Raw genomic sequence first — 21,691 nt, forward strand, 5'->3', positions numbered from 1 at the left:
CCCCCATGTGACAGTGCAGCAGTGGATGCTGTGTCTGAAGCAGAGAGCCAGGTTTCTGTAAGAGCCAGAAGGTTAAGAGAGTGGGAGATAAAGAGATCATGGATAGAAGTGAGCTTGTTTCAGAGCGAGAGTTCCAGAGTGCACAAGTGAAGGGGGTGGCGTTTATAGATGCAAGAGGAATGAGATTAAGATGAACTGATTATATATAGAGCGCCAACATTTAGCAAGATACAAGCTCCCAAAAAGAGATCACTAAAAACTGAAAAGAAATAGATGTATATGATAGGAGGGAGCGCCAAACGGCTTTAAGTATCTATATATACTACAATATACTATAATATAAAATTAACAAAGGTGTTACAATATCAAAAGAAATGCATAAATTACATTTATTAATAGGGTACCCTAGACAGATGAAAACAATGGTTAAAAACAATAGAAACAGTAAACAATTGCCATACAGCTATCCTTAGAAGTAAATGATAAACAAATAAAACAAAAATAAGTAATGTTCACAGTAATATACAATGTGATTATAATAAAATAAATTTCCTCTAAGAAGTGATTGTCCTCTTTAGTGTCCAGAGTGTCCAAATTAGGATTCCTATAGGGCGCAATCCGATATAGATCGTAGTTTGCGGCGCAAGCGAGGGAACCCGCGTCACCCGCAGTTTCAGCTCGCAACTCGAGCTATCCCATATATGTCGCCGTCAGATGCTAACGTGCCGTAAGTCTGATAAACCAGCGATGTCCAGAAATCTGCGCAAGTACAAATTTCTGGCGTCGCCAGTGACTTGCGGCACGTTAGAAACTGCCGGCGCCTACAAAAGCTGACTAAAGTCTAAATCACCCGCACTGTCTAACACGCCTCCCTAACATAGCCCGACATGTCTAACACGCCTCCCTAACATAGCCCGACACGTCTATCCCTCTATCCGCTATCCCCCCTCACTAGCCTAACAATAAAATATGTATTAACCACTAAACAGCCGCTCCCGGAGCCCGCCGCAACCTAATAAAGTTATTAACCCCTAAACCGCCGCCAGCTATACTAAATCTATAACCCCCTAAAGTGAGCCCCTAACACCACCGCCATCTACCTTACCTACCCCCTAAAGTGAGCCCCTACCCTGCCGCTATCTATTTTAAAATTATTAACCCCTAATCTAATCCCCCTACCCCGCCGCCATCTATATTAAATTATTTAACCCCTAAAATACTAAACTATCCCTACCACTAAACCTAAGTCTAATCCTACAAATAGCCCTGAAAAGGGCTTTTTGCGTGGCATTGCCCCAAAGTAACAGCTCTTTTGCCAGCCCTTAAAAGGGCTTTTTGCGGGGCATGCCCCAAAGTAACAGCTCTTTTGCCAGCCCTTAAAAGGGCTTTTGGTGGGGCTTTGTCACAAAGTAAACTGCTCTTTTGCCTACAATCTACATCCCCTACACCGCGGCCACCTATAATAAATGTATTAACCCCTAATCTAATCCCCCTACACCGCCGCCAGCTATATTAACTATATTAACCCTAATTATATTAGGGTTCATATAGTTAATATCGTTATTATATTATATATATATTAAGTATAATAACCCTATCTAACTCTAACATCCTAACTAAACTCTTATTAAAAATTAAAATAAATCTAATATTAATATTATTAATTAAAATATTCCTATTTAAATCTAAATACTTACCTATAAAATAAACCCTAAGATAGCTACAATGTAATTAATAATTACATTATAGCTATGTTAGGGTTTATATTTATTTTACAGGTAAATTGTTAATTATTTTAACTAGGTATAATAGCTATTAAATAGTTATTACCTATTTAATAGCTACCTAGTTAAAATAATTACCCAATTACCTGTAAAATAAATCCTAACCTAAGTTACAAATACACCTACACTATCAATAAATTAAATAAACTACAAATATCTATCTAAAAATACAATTGAATAAACTAAACTACATTACAAAAAAAACCCCACTAAATTACAAAAAATAAAAAAAAGATTACAAGATTTTTAAGCTAATTACACCTATTCTAAGCCCCCTAATAAAATAATAAACCCCAAAATAAAAAAAATTCCCTACCCTATTCTAAATAAAAAAAAAGTTCAAAGCTCTTTTACCTTACCAGCCCTTAAAAGGGCCTTTTGTGGGGGCATGCCCCAAAGAAAACTGCTCTTTTGCCTGCAAAAAAAAAACACAATACCACCCCCCAACATTACAACCCACCACCCACATACCCCTAATCTAACCTAAACCCCCCTTAAATAAACCTAACACTACCCCCCCTGAAGATCTCCCTACCTTGTATTCACCCCGCCGGGCAGAACTCCTCATCCGATCCGGGCGATGTCTTCCAGCAAGCGGCAGTGAAGTCTTCTTCCATCCGGGCGATGTCTTGAAGCAAGCGGCAGAGAGTCTTCTTCCATCGGCGATGTCTTCAAGCAAATCGGCATCTTCAATCTTCTTTGTTCGCTCCTCCGCCGCGGAGCATCCATCCGGCACGACGACTTCCCGACGAATGAGGTTACTTTAAATGACGTCATCCAAGATGGCGTCCGCCGAATTCCGATTGGCTGATAGGATTCTATCAGCCAATCGGAATTAAGGTAGAAAAATCTGATTGGCTGATTGAATCAGCCAATCAGATTCAAGTTCAATCTATTCTATTGCCCATTTGTTAATGTCTCACTTATAAATGTTAACTTAAGAGATGTGAGCATATGATGTTACACTATTGCTATCTAACTTGCTTTGCTAACCCCTTGCATTGCTATCTCCATAGCAGTGTTAAATGTATAGACCACAGCATTCAGCTGATTCCAATAAAGTAGGTAATAACATGATCAAAGACAGTCAAAAGGCCAATTGGGAAGGTTTGATTCAGGGTGAGATAAGTAAAAATAACAGAGATTTTGGAAGCAGATGAACGCAGGGACACAATTCACATACTAAAGAGAGACTTTGAGTACAATTAACACAGAAAACAGAGATTTTGGCAGCAGATGAATGCAGGGACACAATTCACATACTAAAGAGAGATTTTGAGTACAATTAACACAGAAAACAGAGATTTTGGCAGCAGATGAATGCAGGGACACAATTCACATACTAAAGAGAGACTTTGAGTACAATTAACACAGAAAACAGAGAGTTTGGCAGCAGATGAATGCAGGGACACAATTCACATACCAAAGAGAGACTTTTAGTATAATTAACACAGAAAACAGAGATTTTGGCAGCATATTAATGCAGTCATTTTAGGGCCAAGCCAATTATTTGGAAGATGTTAACATTGTGGGTATATACAATACATACAGGGAATTGAATAAGATAATAACAATATAAATTGTTATATGCAGTACTGTTTTACAAGATACAATCACACATACAGAAGTTGGTCCTTGCCTCTCATTTGAGCATTGGTTAGTAAGCAGTATTACCTAGTCTGATGAAATTAAGGAGATATTGTAACTATATATATATCTATTGTATATATAGTTCTGATTAGACAAGGCCTAATATCGCTGCATGTAGTGGAATTTGGCTCTGAATTTGGCCATGTCAGTTAGTTACTTCCTGTCTGTAGGCAGTTAGGGAGTGAGGGGAAAATAATAGCTCAGTGATTAGAGTATAATACTTAAAGGACAATTAAACACATTTTTTTTTTCTTTCATGATTCAGATAGAGAATACCATTTTAAACAACTTTCTAATTTACTTATATTATCTTATTTGCTTCATTCTCTTGATATTCTTTCCTAAAAAGCATATCTATATAGGCACAGTAGCTTCTGATTGGTGGCTGCACATAGATGCCTCATGTGATTGGCTCACCAATGTGCATTGCTATTTCTTTAACAAAGGATATCTAAAGATTGCAGCAAATTAGATAATGGACGTGAATTGGAATGTTGTTTAAAATTGTATTCTCTATCTGAATCATGAAAGAAAAAATTGGGGTTTAGTGGCCCTTTAAGTATACATATTCAGTGAAACACCCTGCATAGTTTTTCCCATTTTGAGGAGAGTTAACGGCAAAATAGGTAATACATGTCAATTGCAAAGTTTATCTACACTTAAAGGGACAGTCTACACCAGAATTTTTATGGTTTGACAAGATAGATAATTCCTTTATTACCCATTCCTTAGTTTTGCATTACCAACACAGTTATATAAATACACTTTATCTATTTACCTCTTTATCTATTTACCTCTATGATTACCCTGTATCTAAGCCTCTGCAAACTGCCCCCTTATTTCAGTTCTTTTGACAGACATCCATTTTAGCCAATCGGAGCTTGCTCGCTGGAACTCCACGTGCGTGGGCACAGTGTTATCTATATGATAAACGTGAACTAACACCCTCTAGTGGGGAAAAACTGTCAAAATGCCCTGAGAGAAGAGGCGGCCTTCAAGGGCTTAGAAATTAGCATATGAACCTCCTAGGTTTAGCTTTGAACTAAGAATACCAAGAGAACAAAGCAAAATTGCTGATAAAAGTAAATTGGAAAATTGTTTAAAATTACATTCTCTATCTGAATCATGAAAGTTTATGTTGGACTAGACTGTTCCTTTAATGCTTCATTTAAATAGCCTATAATAATTTTGGTGTATAATGTCCCTTTATTTTATATAAATGAAAGCCAAATGTACATGCCTAGTTGTAATCTTTATTTCTAGTGGATCATTTAAAAAGTAGTCAAAAAATCAACATAAATATGCAGTGTCTGAAAAATATTTTACAATAAAAAATATGATAAATATATAATCCCAAAATATGTCTGTATGTCAGTGATTTAAAGGAACATTCCAGCCAAAATTGAAATCCACTTGGATTCATTCCAGTTTTGAAAAGAAGCATTTTTGTAATATACGTACATGTATTATAAAAAATGCTTCAAATAAAGGCTATAGCTGTTTCAAAAGTGTATTTAAATATGCTCTTGCCAGGAGAGCCTAATGACTCAATTTCTTAATTGCTGACATGATACAAGTCCCACTAGTGCTCTGAGCAGCTGCAGTATTTAAAATGCTGGTGCACTGAGAATATGTAGTTATGCTTCACATGCAGAGCAAAATACTAACACTAAAACAGTAATAACTTTTACTAGAACCAATTTTGCCAATACATATATTGGAAATATGTTTCTATTCAAAGATATATTTCAACTATGTGTATTTCAATTTTGACCAGAATGTCCCTTTAAGATTAGAACACTAATATATTAAAATAATGTAACTGGATGTAGATAGTCTTGCCTATCTCATAGTGTCATGTTTGGAATCAAGTATCTTTTCAAATAAGTCCTTGACCTGAAGTCACCAAGTAGAGGGGACGGCACATGGCATATTCCCTACTTTCACATAAATGTGACATTGCTCAGTGCTGTAAGTAAAAATCCTATATTAAGTTCAACGGCATAATAAAACTGTTCTGTGGAGTCATTTAAATTGTATTCTTGGTACTTATTCTCTGTGGAGTGCTTTCTATTTTTTGATAATAAATTCCCATTATTTCAAGAGTTTTAAATGAATGTCACAATAGCATAAAAGACTGGTGAGAAAATTCAGTGTTGAATAGTTACATTTAAAATCGTTAAAGCCGCCTACAATCTATGTAATGTAGTAAAAGTGACATTAAAATCACTGGCTAATCTTAATAGAATATTAAGATTTCATAAGTATGGCATTATAAAATATCTCAGTTTTTAATTACTTTGCCTGTCCAACCAGTATTGTTATTTTATTATGCTACATAGGAACCTTATATCTCTAGTTCTACTGAAAATATTTACCAAGTAAAAGGCATCTTAAATGAAGTGCAGAATTATAACTATGCCACTGATCGTCATGTTCTGCATTATAATATTAACCATAAGAGGAAAAGAGAAGTATAAAGAACACAATCCAATTTGTATTTGTATCTACTACTTTAAATGTGAGCAAATCTGCATATTGGCTAATTTGTTTTAACATAATTTAGCACAATAATTAAATGTTAAATAAACCTTTGGAGTATTTAAATGTTTAGATTTAATTCTATTAAAGGGATAGTCTAGTCAAAATTAAACTTTCATGATTCAATTTTAAGCAACTTTCTAATTTACTCCTAATATCAAATTTTCTTTGTACTCTTTATTTGAAAAACCAAGAAAGTAAGCTTAGGAGCCTGCCCATTTTTTTGGTTCAGAACCTTGGTAGTGCTTACTGATTGGTTACTACATTTAGACAGGAAAGAAAAAAATCTATCATTCTATTGACTGATTTTAATTTGAAGATTCAAATCAGCCAATAGGAATGCATGTGTACCCCAATATAAAAGGGGTACCTCACATTCACTATTCAGTGTGCAGCTGGAGACCGCATGTAAAGGAGCTCCATATTGAAGTTCTAAAGAGGAGGATCAACGTCACTGCCGCAGTCACAGCCACCACTACCAGAATGAAGTTAGAAGATGGACCACCGGGATGAAAATGGATGAAGATAGAGCGCTGCCGAGATGAAGATGATGCGCTGCCGCCATCATCATAGGTGAGTACCAACTTTGGGGTTAGTGTTAGGGGTTTTTTTTGGGGTTGTTTTTTTTTTTTTATAGATTATGGTTTTTATTTTTTTTGGGCAGCAAAAATGCCTATCCAAATGCCCTTTTCAGGGCACTTAGTGATTTAGTTTTTTTTTTTTACATAGGTTTTTTTCATTTTGTGAGGTGTAATGTTAGAGGGGTAAGTGGAGTTTTTTAGATGATAGTTTATTTCTTTTCTGTTTAGGGCTGGTGGTTTATGGGTTAATAGTGTAGTTTAGTGTTTGCAATGTGGGGGGCTAACGGTTTAGTGGTTAATAGTTTATTTAGGTAGTTTGCGATGTGGGGATTGAAGGTTTAGGGGTTAATAGTTTATTTAGGTTGTTTGCGATGGGGGGTGGCGGTTTAAGGGCTAATAGCATTTTTATTGTAACTATTTCACCTAGACAAACTCTTTATGGAACTTTAAGTTTGCGTAAAAAGTTTGATCGGTAAATGTGATTGCGCTTGCACAATCGCATTACTCTCAACTTTTTAATACAAGTGCTACTTAGTGCTTTACACTCCCCCTAGGAAAATATGCAGAGCTTAAATTACAGCGAGTTCATGCAAACTAATTTGCGGTAATTTTTAAAGCGCTTCACTTGTAATATGAATTTGAGCTTAAGGAGCATCATGACCTTGCAATCGTGTTTACACTCATAATCTAGCCCTAAAAGTTTTAAAAACATAATTGATACAACATGCCAAGTATACCCTTCCTGCTCATATACAAATGACATTAAAGGGACACTAAACCCAATTTTTTTCTTTCGTGATTCAGATAGAGCATGCAATTTTAAGCAACTTTCTAATTTACTCCTATTACATTTTCTTTGTCCTCTTGCTATTTTTATTTGAAAAAGCAGGAATCTAAGCTAAGGAACCAGTCCATTTTGGTTCAGAAACCTGGATAGTGCTTGCTGATTGGTGGCTACATTTAGACACCAATCAGCAAGCGCAACCTAGGTGCTCAACCACAAATGGGCTGGCTACTAAGCTTTACATTCTTGCTTTTGAAATAAAGATAGCAAGAGAAGGAAGAAAAATGTATAATAGGAATAAATTAGAAAGTTGCTTAAAATTGCACACTGTATCTGAATCATGAAAGAAAAAATGTGTGTTTATTATCCCTTTAAGTTTTTTCATAAACACTACTCTATCCAGTTGCAAAACTCACACAGGTACTCTCTATTAACCCATATTGGTTTTCAGTGATGGACAGCTATTGTAGGTACTTCACAGTGCTTGGAAAATGATAATAGAATCGTTTGGCAGTTACCCTGATTGACTGTTTTTGAACTAGAAAAAAACCTGATTGCTTTCCTAACAATAAAAAAAAAAAAGTTTTTCTCCATTTATTGATATTGAAAAAATTTAATAAAAATCAAAAAGATTAGAAATTGACCCAATTTTGTTTTTCATACTCCTTAGAGATGCAAAAAAATAGTTTAACCCCTTAACGACTGAGGACGTGCAGGGTACGTCCTCAGAAAAAAGGCAGTTAATGCCTGAGAACGTACCCTGCACGTCCTCAGTGTGGAAAGCAGCTGGAAGCGATCCTGATCACTTCCAGCTGTTTTCCGGTTATTGCAGGATGCCTCGATATTGAGGCATCCTGCAATAACATTTTTTACCCCTCCGGTGCAGAGAGAGCCACTCTGTGGCCCTCTCTGCACCGGACATCGATGGCCGCATTCGTTGGTGGGTGGGAGCTGAAGTGGGAGGTGGGTGGGCGGCCATCGATGGCTTCTTGGTAAAAGAGGGGGGCGGGATCGGGGGCGGTATCGCCGGGGGCGCGCACGGGCGCGCGCGCGTGCACGGGGGGTGGTGGGCGGGCGCGTGCACGGGGAGGGAGCGGGTGGGAACCACTTACACTACAGAAAGGGCTTTTTTATTATGGGGAGAAAGGAGGGATAAAATCCCTGAATAAAGTGATCTAAGGGATCTGGGAGGGGGTGGGGGATTAGTCTTGGGGGGGGGGGGAAGCTACACAGCAGAAAAAATAAAAATAAAAAAAAAAATAGACATTTTTACATGCAAACTGGGTACTGGCAGACAGCTGCCAGTACCCAAGATGGCCCCCAATAAGGCAGAGGGGGAGGGTTAGAGAGCTGTATTGGGGGGGATCAGGGAGGTTGGGGGCTAAGGGGGGAATCTTACACAGCAGCATATGTAAATATGCTATATATAAAAAAAGGATACCTTTTATTTTAGTACTGGCAGACTTTCTGCCAGTACTTAAGATGGCGGGGACAATTTTTGGGGTGGGGGAGGAAAGAGAGCTCTTTGGGAGGGATCAGGGGGTCTGATGTGTCAGGTGGGAAGCTGATCTCTACACTAAAGCTAAAATTAACCCTGCAAACTCCATACAAGCTACCTAATTAACCCCTTCATTGCTGGGCATAATTCACGTGTTGTGCGCAGTGGCATTTAGCGGCCTTCTAATTACCAAAAAGCAACACCAAATCCATATATGTCTGCTATTTTTGAACAAAGGAGACCCCAGAGAAGCATTTACAACCATTTGTGCCATAATTGCACAAAATGTTTGTAAATGATTTCAGTGAGAAATCTAAAATTTTGAAAAATTTAACGTTTTTCTTTATTTGATCGCATTTGGCGGTGAAATGGTGGCATGAAATATACCAAAATGGGCGTAGATCAATACTTTGGGTTGTCTACTACACTACACTAAAGCTAAAATTACCCCAAAAAGCTCCCTACATGCTCCCTTATTAACCCCTTCCCTGCTGTGCATAATACATGCATGGTGCGCAGTGGCATTTAGCGGCCTTCTAATTACCAAAAAGCAACGTCAAAGCCATATATGTCTGCTATTTCTGAACAAAGGGGATTCCAGAGAAAAATTTACAACCATTTATGCCATAATTGCACAAGCTGTTTGTAAATAATTTCAGTGAGAATCCTAAAGTTTGTGAAAACATTTGTGAAAAAGTGAACAATTTTTTTTATTTGATCGCATTTGTCGGTGAAATGGTGGCATGAAATATACCAAAATGGGCCTAGATCAATACTTTGGGATGTCTTCTAAAAAAAAATATATACATGTCAAGGGATATTCAGGTATTCCTGACAGATATCAGGGTTCCAATGTAACTAGCGCTCATTTTGAAAAAAAGTGGTTTGGAAATAGCAAAGTGCTACTTATATTTATTGCCCTATAACTTGCAAAAAAAAGCAAAGAACGTGCAAACATTGGGCATTTCTAAACTCTGGACAAAATTTAGAAATTATTTAGCATGGGTTTTTTTTGGTGGTTGTAGATGTGTAACAGATTTTGGGGGACAAAGTTAGAAAAAGTGTGTTTTTTTCCATTTTTTCCTCATATTTTATATTTTCTTTTATAGTAAATGATAAGATATGATGAAAATAATGGTATCTTTAGAAAGTCCATTTAATGGCGAGAAAAACGGTATATAATATGTGTGGGTACAGTAAAAGAGTAAGAGGAAAATTAAAGCTAAACACAAACACTGCAAAAATGTAAAAATAGCCTTGGTCCCAAATGGACAGAAAATGGAAAAGTGCTGTGGTCATTAAGGGGTTAAAAAGTCAAGCTTTTTGAAACCTGGGTTGCAGATTTTGCTTTTTAACCTCTTGAATGAGAATGGGGTGAGCATATTTTTTGCACAAAAGCAAGAGGTGTCAATTCTCCATTTAAGGCCAAGGACCATGTAATATACACGGTCTATACACAGACAGGAAGTAGCCAGCTACTTAAAGGGCCATAATACCCAAATGTTTAAACACTTGAAATTGATGCAGCATAGCTGTAAAAAGCTGATTAGAAAATATCACCTGAACATCTCTATGTAAAAAAGAAAGATATTTTACCTCAAAAGTTCCTCAGTAGCCACCTCCCATTGTAAAGGATTTCTAAGCAGCATTTTAGTGTGTTTGTCCTGGGACATCTGAAGGGACTAGCATCGTGCACTCTCATATTATTTCACCAATCAGGTAAAGGAAGCTTACTATGATATCTCATGAGAGTTAAGTGAAATCTCATGAGATCACAGTAAGAGTTCATGACCTCAGCACTGCTGATGCTGATTGGCTGCTGTTCATTTCTTCATTTTTTTACCTGCAGCTGGGAGCAGCCGAGTATAACTTTTTACACAGAACTTACTCTGCTGAGCTGAGGAAATTGTGAGGTAAAATATCTTCCTTTTTTACATAGAGATACTCAGGTGATATTTTCCTGTCAGCTTTTTACAGTTATACTGCATCAGTTTCAAGTGATTTAGCATATGAGTATTATGTCCCTTTAATTGTCAGAATAATTTAACATTCCATTTAACAATGAATTTGTTATTGCAATGTACAATCTAAAAAAAAAAGTTTTATTATTTATACATGATATGTTGTAAAATGTAAGCTCCTCATTAGCTTTAGAATTTGTTAATTTATAAGGTTTAATTCTGATTATGAGATCATGACAATAAGTGATACTAACATAATATCAAGAAAATTGCATATAGTTTTGATGTTTATAGTACACTGAGTCACAGAGTATATATATATATATATACAGTATATCTTCACTATCCTTTAAGAGCACTAATTTAACAAAAGCCACCAAAGGGATTTTAAAACAGTAAATACATGCTAGACATAATGCAAAGATAAGTTGTAGAATAATATGTAGATGCATTTTTTTACAGTTATGGTGTTGATTTAATCTTTCCTAAATATTGGAATGAACATTATGTTTTTTTTTCTTTATCAAAGTGATGACAATCTTTCCAAACAGAGACAAGATTGTTAATACACACAAAATTTTATCTCAATTTCCCAACAATAGCACTAGGAACCGCCGATAATGGATACAGATTACTGAAATCTCAAATGGGTTAAAGGGGTTGATGGAGTCTGTGTTGGTGTTTTTGTATATGGCTATACTCGGTATTTGATTAATTATGATTTTTAAACTTTTAATATGTTACAAATATTTTTTATTCATTAAGAAAACCTTATTTTTTTATTAAAAATAAAATTAAATTAAAAAACACTAAAGGGTAGTAATTTCAGTAAAAAGAAAGTGGCCAAAATGTATCTAATTTTCTAAAACAAGATTTTAATAGTTTTCAAACTGTGAAACTGCTAAATAACACGATTTTTACAGATATACCAAAGTTGCAGAACTCACTATACAAACCACGTTTACAAAAGAATACTTCCCATTTCCAAACCTCACTGTCACTATATAGAATCTGGTTTCTCTTTCCTAATTCTTCCACACTCTTTATCAGCTTATCCTTTCTCAATTTCTCCAAAAGGTTCAGTTAAACAAATAAAAATAACAGGGTACAAAGGACGTCCCTCTCTGATTTCAGACTAATTTTTAAGGGCATAATTCAAAAAGAATTACCTGCACCTGTCATGATAGGTGTTTGTCTAAAAGAGTAATTGTTGTCCCTACTGCAATTAGGTGTACTGTACCTTTACGGAGGCCTAGAAAATCAGTAAGGCTTTAATTGCAGTAGTCTATATTAGCTATATGTTTGTAGTCTCAATGTCAAGGTAGGGAGTGGCTAGGGAAGGCTTAAATAATCAATGATGTTTACAAATACAACTACAGCTGCCAGGCAGGTGAAGCCAGAGGGGCCGATTTACCAATGTCTGGTGGACATGGTACGCCAGACATCGCCAGACATCGCTGTAGCGTAGCATGTCCGCCAGACATCGCTGAATGCCGACAGCATACGCTGTCAGCATTTAACATTGCACAAGCAGTTCTGGTGAACTGCTTGTGCAATATCGCCCCCCCTGCAGATTCGTAGCAGGAGTTTTCAATCAACCCAATTATATAGGATCGGACGGATTGATGTCCACAGCCTCAGAGTCAGTGGACCAGTTAAGAAGCAGCGGTCTTAAGACTGCTGCTTTATTACTGTTCTTTCCAGGAAGCCTGAAGGCTCGCATGGAAATAGGGCAATCAGGGGCCATTCGGCCCTTGATAAATTGACCCCAGAGAGCCAGAAAGTTTCCAAATATCGGTCCAAGCTAGAGCCCTTTAGTGGCTCTGAGGATAAACCGGAAAAGCTACAATATAGGAGACCAGGGATTAATCCTGGACACAAGTGTGACATTTTAATTGTGGAAGATATATACTTATATTATTTCAAATTATGAGGCCGATTTACTAAAGTGCAGACGGACATCAATAAATGCATACGGCGACCCTGGCATCTTAACTTCCTCTTCAGGCGGACCTGAAGCGGAGTGGGTCAGAAGCAGCATCCGCTGCTTCATAAATCGACCCCTATGGATTATGAAGAAGAAAGCAAGAATGCCATTGTTTTTATAATGCATTTGCAAAGTGCCATTGCATTTCACAATATTGAGTATCTGATCAAAGTGAAAGGGTATTCAATACACTATAATTAGACTGCATCTATCTATCTATCTATCTATCTATCTATATCTATCTATCAATCTATCTGTCTATCTGGTATGTTTCCAACAAACTTCTATATTGCAGAAGCAGGGCAAGACTCTGCTCAATGAAAATTGAATGTAAGTAATGAGAAGGGACCATAAATTAAGTGACCAATACAACAAAAAGACTGAAAGTTTTGTGACTTTCCTGAATGCACATTGATTGTAGAAAAAATGTGGAGTAGATCACCTTTATGTTCTTAGCAAGTTATATAACACACATATAGTGTATGCAACAGAATACCACGTCTCAAGATTTCACTTATAGAGGTTACATATTATGAATAGAAGAAAAAATTAATTAGCAACAATGAAAAAAAGCCATTTTTTTTTATAATTGGAAACAGTTGAAATAAAACTAACAGTAAAAACCTCTTATCTTTGTCTTCAACATACTGAAATTCATTAAAAGTCAAAATGTATGGTGACTGCTGCCTCAGTCACCGCGGCAATATGTGTGTCAAGTGTTGCACCTCTATACACTTTCAGCTCTGGTCAGTTTTGGCATTTACTTACTCTGCATGGTCAACCAGACTTGTTTTTCTTTATCTATAATTGATATAATATTGTATAGTTGACATCATCATTGCACAGTATTGTAATAAAACAAGTACTGTCATACGCTAATTTTAAAAATGAATAAAAAATGCTTGAATAATGAATCTGTGCTTTATTTCCTTGAAAAAGCTCTTTTGCGAAACGTACGTCGGATACATTGTTTCTTGTTCTTTGGCGTCCTTCCAAGAATCTGCACACCAGTGAGGAGAGCAACATATGCTGGACTCTTAAGGGGGAGGTTGTGTGGTTAAGTTTCTGCACTCCTTACCACGGTCTCTAGCATTGTATATAAGCTCAATTTGAGCAATTACTTGATTGTATTGCCAATCCGATTGTATTTGGTGGTCTCTGCAGCTCTTGTGGCGCTTTTTATACTTATATTTTAATAAATCCATTTTATTCAAATATCCGGTTCAAGCAACTGTTTACCCAACAGTATAACATTGGGTGTGCGCATAAACCTGAGCTTGGCTATAGCTCCATCCCATGTGAGTAAGCACTTGTACACACGCATTCTACATTTGAAAAGGTTACAGAATTACGCTATGTGGCATTTCTTTCTTTCTTTTCATATGAGGACCAAAAGAAAATAGAAGCGTGAAGATTGTAGAAGAACATACATATCCTTATATGAACTTTTATAAGCATTTAGTTTATTTTAAGTATACTTTATCACTTGTCACGTTCATTACTTTATCACATTTATGTCACACGTCTTATTTCAGTTGCGCTTTATTTGCCTGATATGCATTAGTTGATAAGCTCTCTATTGATAGCTATGTCTGTATCCTTGACCATTTTTATTGTTCCAAATTGTATGATATCAAGCAATAGAAACAATCTGTAACAGTTTTTATACAGCACCTGAATTTATATAATTATATATGAAGTCCTCAATTATTTTTGTTGTGTAATTAGTTACAGTATTTTTATATTTAAATAATAACAAACACCATCAACTTTTTTCCAAATCTGTTTAACGCACTGCTGCTCAATAAATGCATTACAAGCAAGTATCTAAAAAGAAGTAATTACGATTTTTTTCTAATTTACTTGACATAAGAAAAGTATTAAATCCAGAGGAGTATTATATATTTGTTATAATTTTTTTAAAGGAATTTATTAGTATCTCTTACTTTTATATAGAGTTTCAATAATTCAAACATCGTCATTAACCATATTTGAATTAATTATGTAATCCTTACTGTTTTTAAGCATAGTGTCGTATATACATCGTTTTTTTATATACTTATAATGTGCTCTTAAAAATCGCATTTGTTATTTATATATAGAAGTCCCACACTGACTCAGATTCTATTGGCTAATGGACTTTGATTAGCCAACCAATAAGGAACAATAACTGACTATAAAATGTTGGAAAGAAGGGCAGCTCATTCTGCTTGAAAAAGCTGTGTTCATACAGTGAAATGTATGTCAGAGATTAGTGGCAAAGAGGGGTGGGAGGGACTGAATGTGAATTGACCTTTATCTACTTTGACTGGCATAGACTTCACTTTTTCTTGTCATGGTGAATGTAAAATAAAAAACTTTTCTAAATTGAAATTATTCTACAATTAATTGTGAACTGTATTAAATAGAGAAATGACTAGAACGAGAAACATATTTTCAATTGATATTATTTCCTAGGGAAAAGAAAACTGCATTTAAAAATGAAAATGAAATGGAACTGTATTAAACAATTTAAATAGACAGTCAACACCAGAATTTTTGTTGTTTTAAAAGATAGATAATCCCTCAATTATCCATTCCCCAGTTTTGCATAACCAACACTGTTATAATAATACACGTTTTACCTCTGTGATTACCTTGTATCTAAGCCTCTGCAGACTGCCCCCTTATTTCAGTTTTTTTGACAGACTTGCATTTTAGCCAATCAGTGCTCACTCCTCTGTAAATTCACGTGCATGAACTCAATGTTAACTATATGAAACACATGAACTAACGCCCTCTAGTGGTGAAAAACTGTCAAAATTCATTTAGATTAGAGGCGGCCTTCAAGGTCTAAGAAATTAGCATATGAACCTCCTAGGTTTAGCTTTAAACTAAAAATACCAAGAGAAAAATGCAAAATTGGTGATAAAAGTAAACTGGATAGTTGTTTAAAATTACATGACCTATTTGAATCATGAAAGTTTTTTTTGGCTTGACTGTCCCTTTATATTCATCTGTGGGGAATATAGAACTGTTTTCAAAATTCAGAATATAATTCAAATAATGCAATTTGAAGAAGTAATATTTACTCCTCAGAGCAGTGGTTCCAAACATAACACAACAATTGAGCATTAAGGACTTAAAATACTAGAGATATTTCAGTATTGTGAAACTGCTAAGTGACACATAACAAGACCTTTCATTAGCCATTCCATGGCAACTACAAATATTGCCTTTTATTCACTGTACAAAGTAGAAAATTGGACCAGTATTTTTATGGAATTAAAATGTCTCCATAGAACATCAAAAATAGTTTTTTTTTGTGTGTTTTTTTTTTGGTTGAATAGAAATACTGAGAAAGTAAACAATTTTAATATTGAATATAGGAGAGAAAATATAGATTTGGGTATCATCAGTATATGGTGGTACTGGATCCCAAAAGAGGATATAAGTTTCCCAAGGGCGGATGTATAGAGATAGAAAAGCAAAGGACCCAAGGCAGAGAGAGGCTAAGGATCAGAGGATATGCTGTTGAAGGAAACTAAAAAATGAGCGGTTTGAGAGATATAAAGCATACCAGAAGAGGGCTGTGTCTTAGATGCCAAATTAATGTAGGATGAGGATGGTCAACTGTGTTGCAAGCAGCAGCTAGGTCTAGAAGAATTAATAAGAAGCTGATAACAGATCATTTGTTACTTTACTGAGAGCAGTTTCTGTTGAGTGTTTAGGACAGATACCAGATTGTAGTGGATCAATTAAGGAGTTAGTTGAGAGAAATTGAGTTAGGTGATTATAGAACAGTCGTTCAATTAATTTGGAAGCAAAAGGGAAGTAAGGGTGTTGGCCAATAGTTAGAAGGGGTGGAGGGGTCAACAAGGGCTTTTTTAGGTTTAGGATTGGTGTGATTGATGCATGCTTGAATATATCAGGAAATGTGCCAGCGGTGAGAGACTAGTTAAAGAGATGAGTTAGGGCAGGGTTTAGTGAAACATAGAGAGAGGGAAGAAGTCATGAAGGAATAGGGTCAAGTGGTTGTGAGATGAGTTGAATATACTAATATGGAGACTTCTACCTCTGTTACAGAAGGAAAGTAGCAGAAAGTTTTGTTAAAAGAAGGGGGTGGGTAGGGGGATGGGTTTTTAGAGGTGTGAGGGGTAGATGCCTTTTCTAATTGTGTTGATTTTTTTAAGTGATCAGCAATAATCTGAGCAGTAAGTTTGATAGTGGGTGGAGGTGCAGGCATAAGAAATGGAGAGTTAAAGGTTTAGAACAGCCTTCTGGGGTTGGATGCATGAGTTAACACAAGGAATAATAGACTTGTTTGGCCAGACTGAGAACAGAGTTGTATGACTTGAGGATACATTTATAATGCAGGAAATCAGCAGTCCATGAACATTGCGGAAGATATTGGTCTGTTTGGTGTGCCATGGTTGCTGTCAACTGCATGAGGTACGGTGAACATTGCATAGTGCAGCTTTGATTTTAGTGCCAAATTATACTGTGAGGCCTCAAGGTCTAGGCAAGAGAGGGATTAAATATTGGAGAGTAGAGGATTCAGTTGAGCATTAAAGTCTGCAAAATCCAATTTATTTAAATTCCTGTAAGTTTTTCCAGTTTTTGGTGCTGGCAAGGATGCAGCAGGTAGAGTAATAAAGAAAGGTGAAATATCACAGACATTGGTGAAGACCAGATCAATTAAGATGCATTCACAGTGGGTTGGAACTGTTGTCCACTGGGACAGGAAAAAAGAGATGGTAAGAGATAGAAGTTTAGAGGCAGAAGACATGTTAGTATTGTCAACGGGTATGCTGAAGTCCCCTAAGATGAGAGATGGACATTATAAGAGAGTAAGTGTGGAAGCCAGGCTTCAAAGTAGTCTAGAAATTTTGATGCTGGGCCAGGGAGCCAATAGATAACAGCAACACGGAGAGCTACATGGGGAGAAGAGACTGAAAGCGTTAACTTCAAAAGATGAGAAAGAAAGAGTAGGGGTGTAGGAATGCAGTCAAAGGTACATCATGGAGACAGAAGAATTCCTACTCCCCCTCTTTGTCTGTCTCCTAGTCTGGAAGTGTGACTGAAGTGCAGGCGCCATAAGACAGAGAGGCCACAGTAGTTATGTTAGAGCAGGAGAGCCAAGGATTTTTTTTTTTTTCAATGTATACATATGTATTTATATTTTTGTGTCAATGCTGCCATGTGTTTTTTTTTGGGTGCAAATATGTGTGTGTGCATACATGCATGCATATAGGCAGGTATAAGTATGCACGTATATTAATATAATGATTTGCTCTTGTGTGTGTATATTTAACATATGGCTTTGCGTTTTGCATTTATACTTTTAGCAAAATAGCAAAAATAGCACCAAATTGTACCAAAAATGTTTAAAGGATATTAAAGTTTACCTGGTGTTACTGAACGAACAACCACAGGTTTTTCACTTCCAGCAACAAAACCAAAACCCAGCACAGGATCTCTCCTCATCTCCACGTTCCGTGGTGTTGGAGGGTTGATTTGGCAGCTATCAATCCGTATATCCTCATATGCTGCTGTTTGCGTCAAGTGACTAAAAAAAATAATAATTATATCATTATATATAGGCTACAAGGATACAATTGTATAAGGATACACATGTTAGCATATTTATAGTTCTGTAAACAAATACATTGAACACAGTGTTTTATATGTTATGCAATATGGATCAATAAAAAGATAAAAGTTCCACTTGATGTGTACAATAGTTTCTCAAGGAAATAACTGTGTGTAGCCTTAAAGCACAGGTAGAAGCAAATAAATGATCACTAACATCAGTTTAGTCAACATTAATGCACATGGCACATGATGGAACTTAAAGGACCACTTAACACAGTAGAATTGCAGAATCAATAAATGTATAGTAAAAAGACAAAATAAAAGCACTTAGTTTGAATTTCAAATGAGTAGTAGATTATTTTCTGACAAATGTCAGTTAGGTACATTTTCCTTCCTAACACATCATGTGACAACCATCAGCCAACCACAAAATGTATATACATATATCCTGTAAATCTTGCACATGCTCAGTAGGAGCTGGTGACTCAGAAAGTGTGCATATAAAAAGACGGTGCATATTTAGATCATGCATTTGAATTGGAAAGTGTTTAAAATTGTGTGCTCTATTTGAATCATTAAACTTTGCTTTTGACTTGTCTGTCCCTTTAAGATAAAAACAACATTTATTGGTCGAACAGTAGTATGTACTCAATAACCAGTAAGGAATTTACATTTTATACAGACCCCGGCATTCAAAGCAAACCAACATTCTTGACAGATTGATGGGGTCCAGCCTTGTTCTTAGATATACATGGCAATAACATTTTTCATATTATAACAACAGACTGTTGTTGGTCTGTAGTACGGATACTCAGTATTTTTAGTAAGAGAAGAGAATTGTCTTTTGCTTGTTAGTATCTGTCTTGCTGTGTTTGCAATGGACCTGGTATACAGTCAAGGCTCAACTATCTTACTGCCTTTAAAGCAGTTGATTTAGTATTTTCCTACTAATAAAATGTGCTTTTAACCTCAGTTCTCTGAACCTCTACTGCAAATTGCTAACAGACTGGAATAAAACTATCCATTTCTATGATATCTGCTATATACCCTTTTATTTTGCATTTTACCATACATTTTGTCTAGAGTCTTTAAGCATTCATCTAATTAAATAATTGATTTAATTAAAATGATTTTATACTGTACCTAAGTAATTCTTTAATTAATTAATTAATTAATTAATTAATTAATTAATTAATGTGATTTAGGACTTTATTGTCCCCATTATGACCCTTATTCAAATTGAGACACCCCCCCAAAAAAAACACCCTATATAAATATTTAAATAAAGCACAAAGTAAATGAACTCTATAGAAAAATATGATATTGTTTTAACCCCTTAATGACCACAGCACTTTTCCATTTTCTGTCCGTTTGGGACCAAGGCTATTTTTACATTTTTGCGGTGTTTGTGTTTAGCTGTAATTTTCTTCTTACTCATTTACTGTACCCACACATATTATATACCGTTTTTCTCGCCATTAAATGGACTTTCTAAAGATACCATTATTTTCATCATATCTTATAATTTACTATAAAAAAAATGATAAAATATGAGGAAAAATGGAAAAAAACACACTTTTTCTAACTTTGACCCCCAAAATCTGTTACATATCTAAAACCACCAAAAAACACCCATGCTAAATAGTTTCTAAATTTTGTCCTGAGTTTAGAAATACCCAATGTTTACATGTTCTGTGCAAGTTATAGGGCCATAAACACAAATAGCACTTTGCTATTTCCAAACCATTTTTTTCCAAAATTAGCGCTAGTTACATTAGAACACTAATATCTTTCAGGAATCCCTGAATATCCCTTGCCATGTATATATATATATATATTTTTTAGTAGACATCCCAAAGTATTGATCTAGGCCAATTTTGGTATATTTCATACCACCATTTCACCGCCAAATGCGATCAAATACAAAAAATCGTTCACTTTTTCACAAATTTTTTCACAAACTTTCGGTTTCTCACTGAAATTATTTACAAACAACTTGTGCAATTATGGCATAAATGGTTGTAAATTTTTCTCTGGGATCCCCTTTGTTCAGAAATAGCAGACATATGTGGCTTTGGCGTTGCTTTTTGGTAATTAGAAGGCCGCTAAATGCCACTGCGCACCACAAGTGTATTATGCCCAGCAGTTAAGGGGTTAATTAGGGAGCTTTTAGGGAGCTTGTAGGGTTAATTTTAGCTTTAGTGTAGTGTAGTAGACAACCCCAAGTATTGATCTAGGCACATTTTGGTATATTTCATGCCACCATTTCACCGCCAAATGCGATCAAATTAAAAAAAACGTTAAATTTTTCACAATTTTAGGTTTCTCACTGAAATCATTTACAAACAGCTTGTGCAATTATGGCACAAATGGTTGTAAATGCTTGTCTGGGATCCCCTTTGTTCAGAAATAGCAGACATATATGACTTTGGCGTTGCTTTCTGGTAATTAGAAGGCCGCTAAATTCTGCTGCGCCTCACACATGTATTATAGCTAGCAGTGAAGGGGTTAATTAGGGAGTTTGTAGGGAGCTTGCAGGGTTAATTTTAGCTTTAGTGTAGAGATCAGCCTCCCATCTGACACATCCCACCCCCTGATCCCTCCCAAACAGCTCCCTTCCCTCCCCCACCCCACAATTGTCCCCGCCATCTTAAGTACTGGCAGAAAGTCTGCCAGTACTAAAATAAAAGGGTTTTAAAAAAAAAAATATGCTACTGTGTAGGATCCCCCCCTTAGCCCCCAACCTCCCTGATCCCCCCCAAAACCGCTCTCTAACCCTCCCCTCAGCCTTATTGGGGGCCATCTTGGGTACTGGCAGCTGTCTGCCAGTACCCAGTTTGCAATAAAAAGTGCTTTTTTTTGTTTTTTGTTTTTTCTGTAGCGTAGCTTCCCCCCCCCCACACACACACAGACAAACCCCCACCACCTTGCTGATCGTTTTTTTTTTTAACATTTTAGACATTTATTTTACATTATTTATTACATAATTTTCTGTAGTGTAGCGGTTCCCACCCGCTCCCTCCCTGTGCATGCGCCCGCCCCCACCCTCCCGTGCACGTGCGCGCGCCCGTGCGCGCCCCCAGCCAACCCCGCCCACGATCCCGCCCCCCTTCACATCACCAGGGCCATCGATGGCCGCCACCCACCTCCCGGTCAGGCTCCCACCCACCAACGCAGAAAGCCACCGATCTCCGGTGCAGAGAGGGCCACAGAGTGGCTCTCTCTGCACCGGATGGCTTAAAAAGTTTATTGCAGGATGACTCCATATCGAGGCATCACTGCAATAACCGGAAAGCAGCTGGAAGCGAGCAGGATCGCTTCCAGCTGCTTT

General features: G+C 36.5%; 1 protein-coding gene across 1 annotated transcript in view; it reads right to left on the reverse strand.

The window, feature by feature from the left end:
- The window catches only part of FRMPD4 (FERM and PDZ domain containing 4), a gene marked incomplete at its 5' end in the record, with an annotated part of 552,900 nt that overhangs the window by 343,186 nt on the left and 188,023 nt on the right, over nt 1–21,691 (reverse strand). The window contains one exon of the mRNA XM_053707589.1: nt 18,174–18,334. Within this exon, the coding sequence (XP_053563564.1) occupies nt 18,174–18,334 (161 nt within the window). The remainder of the gene's footprint in view (nt 1–18,173; nt 18,335–21,691) is intronic.

This window comes from Bombina bombina, chromosome 3 (genome assembly GCF_027579735.1).
Source record: "Bombina bombina isolate aBomBom1 chromosome 3, aBomBom1.pri, whole genome shotgun sequence".
Lineage (NCBI taxonomy): Eukaryota > Metazoa > Chordata > Amphibia > Anura > Bombinatoridae > Bombina > Bombina bombina.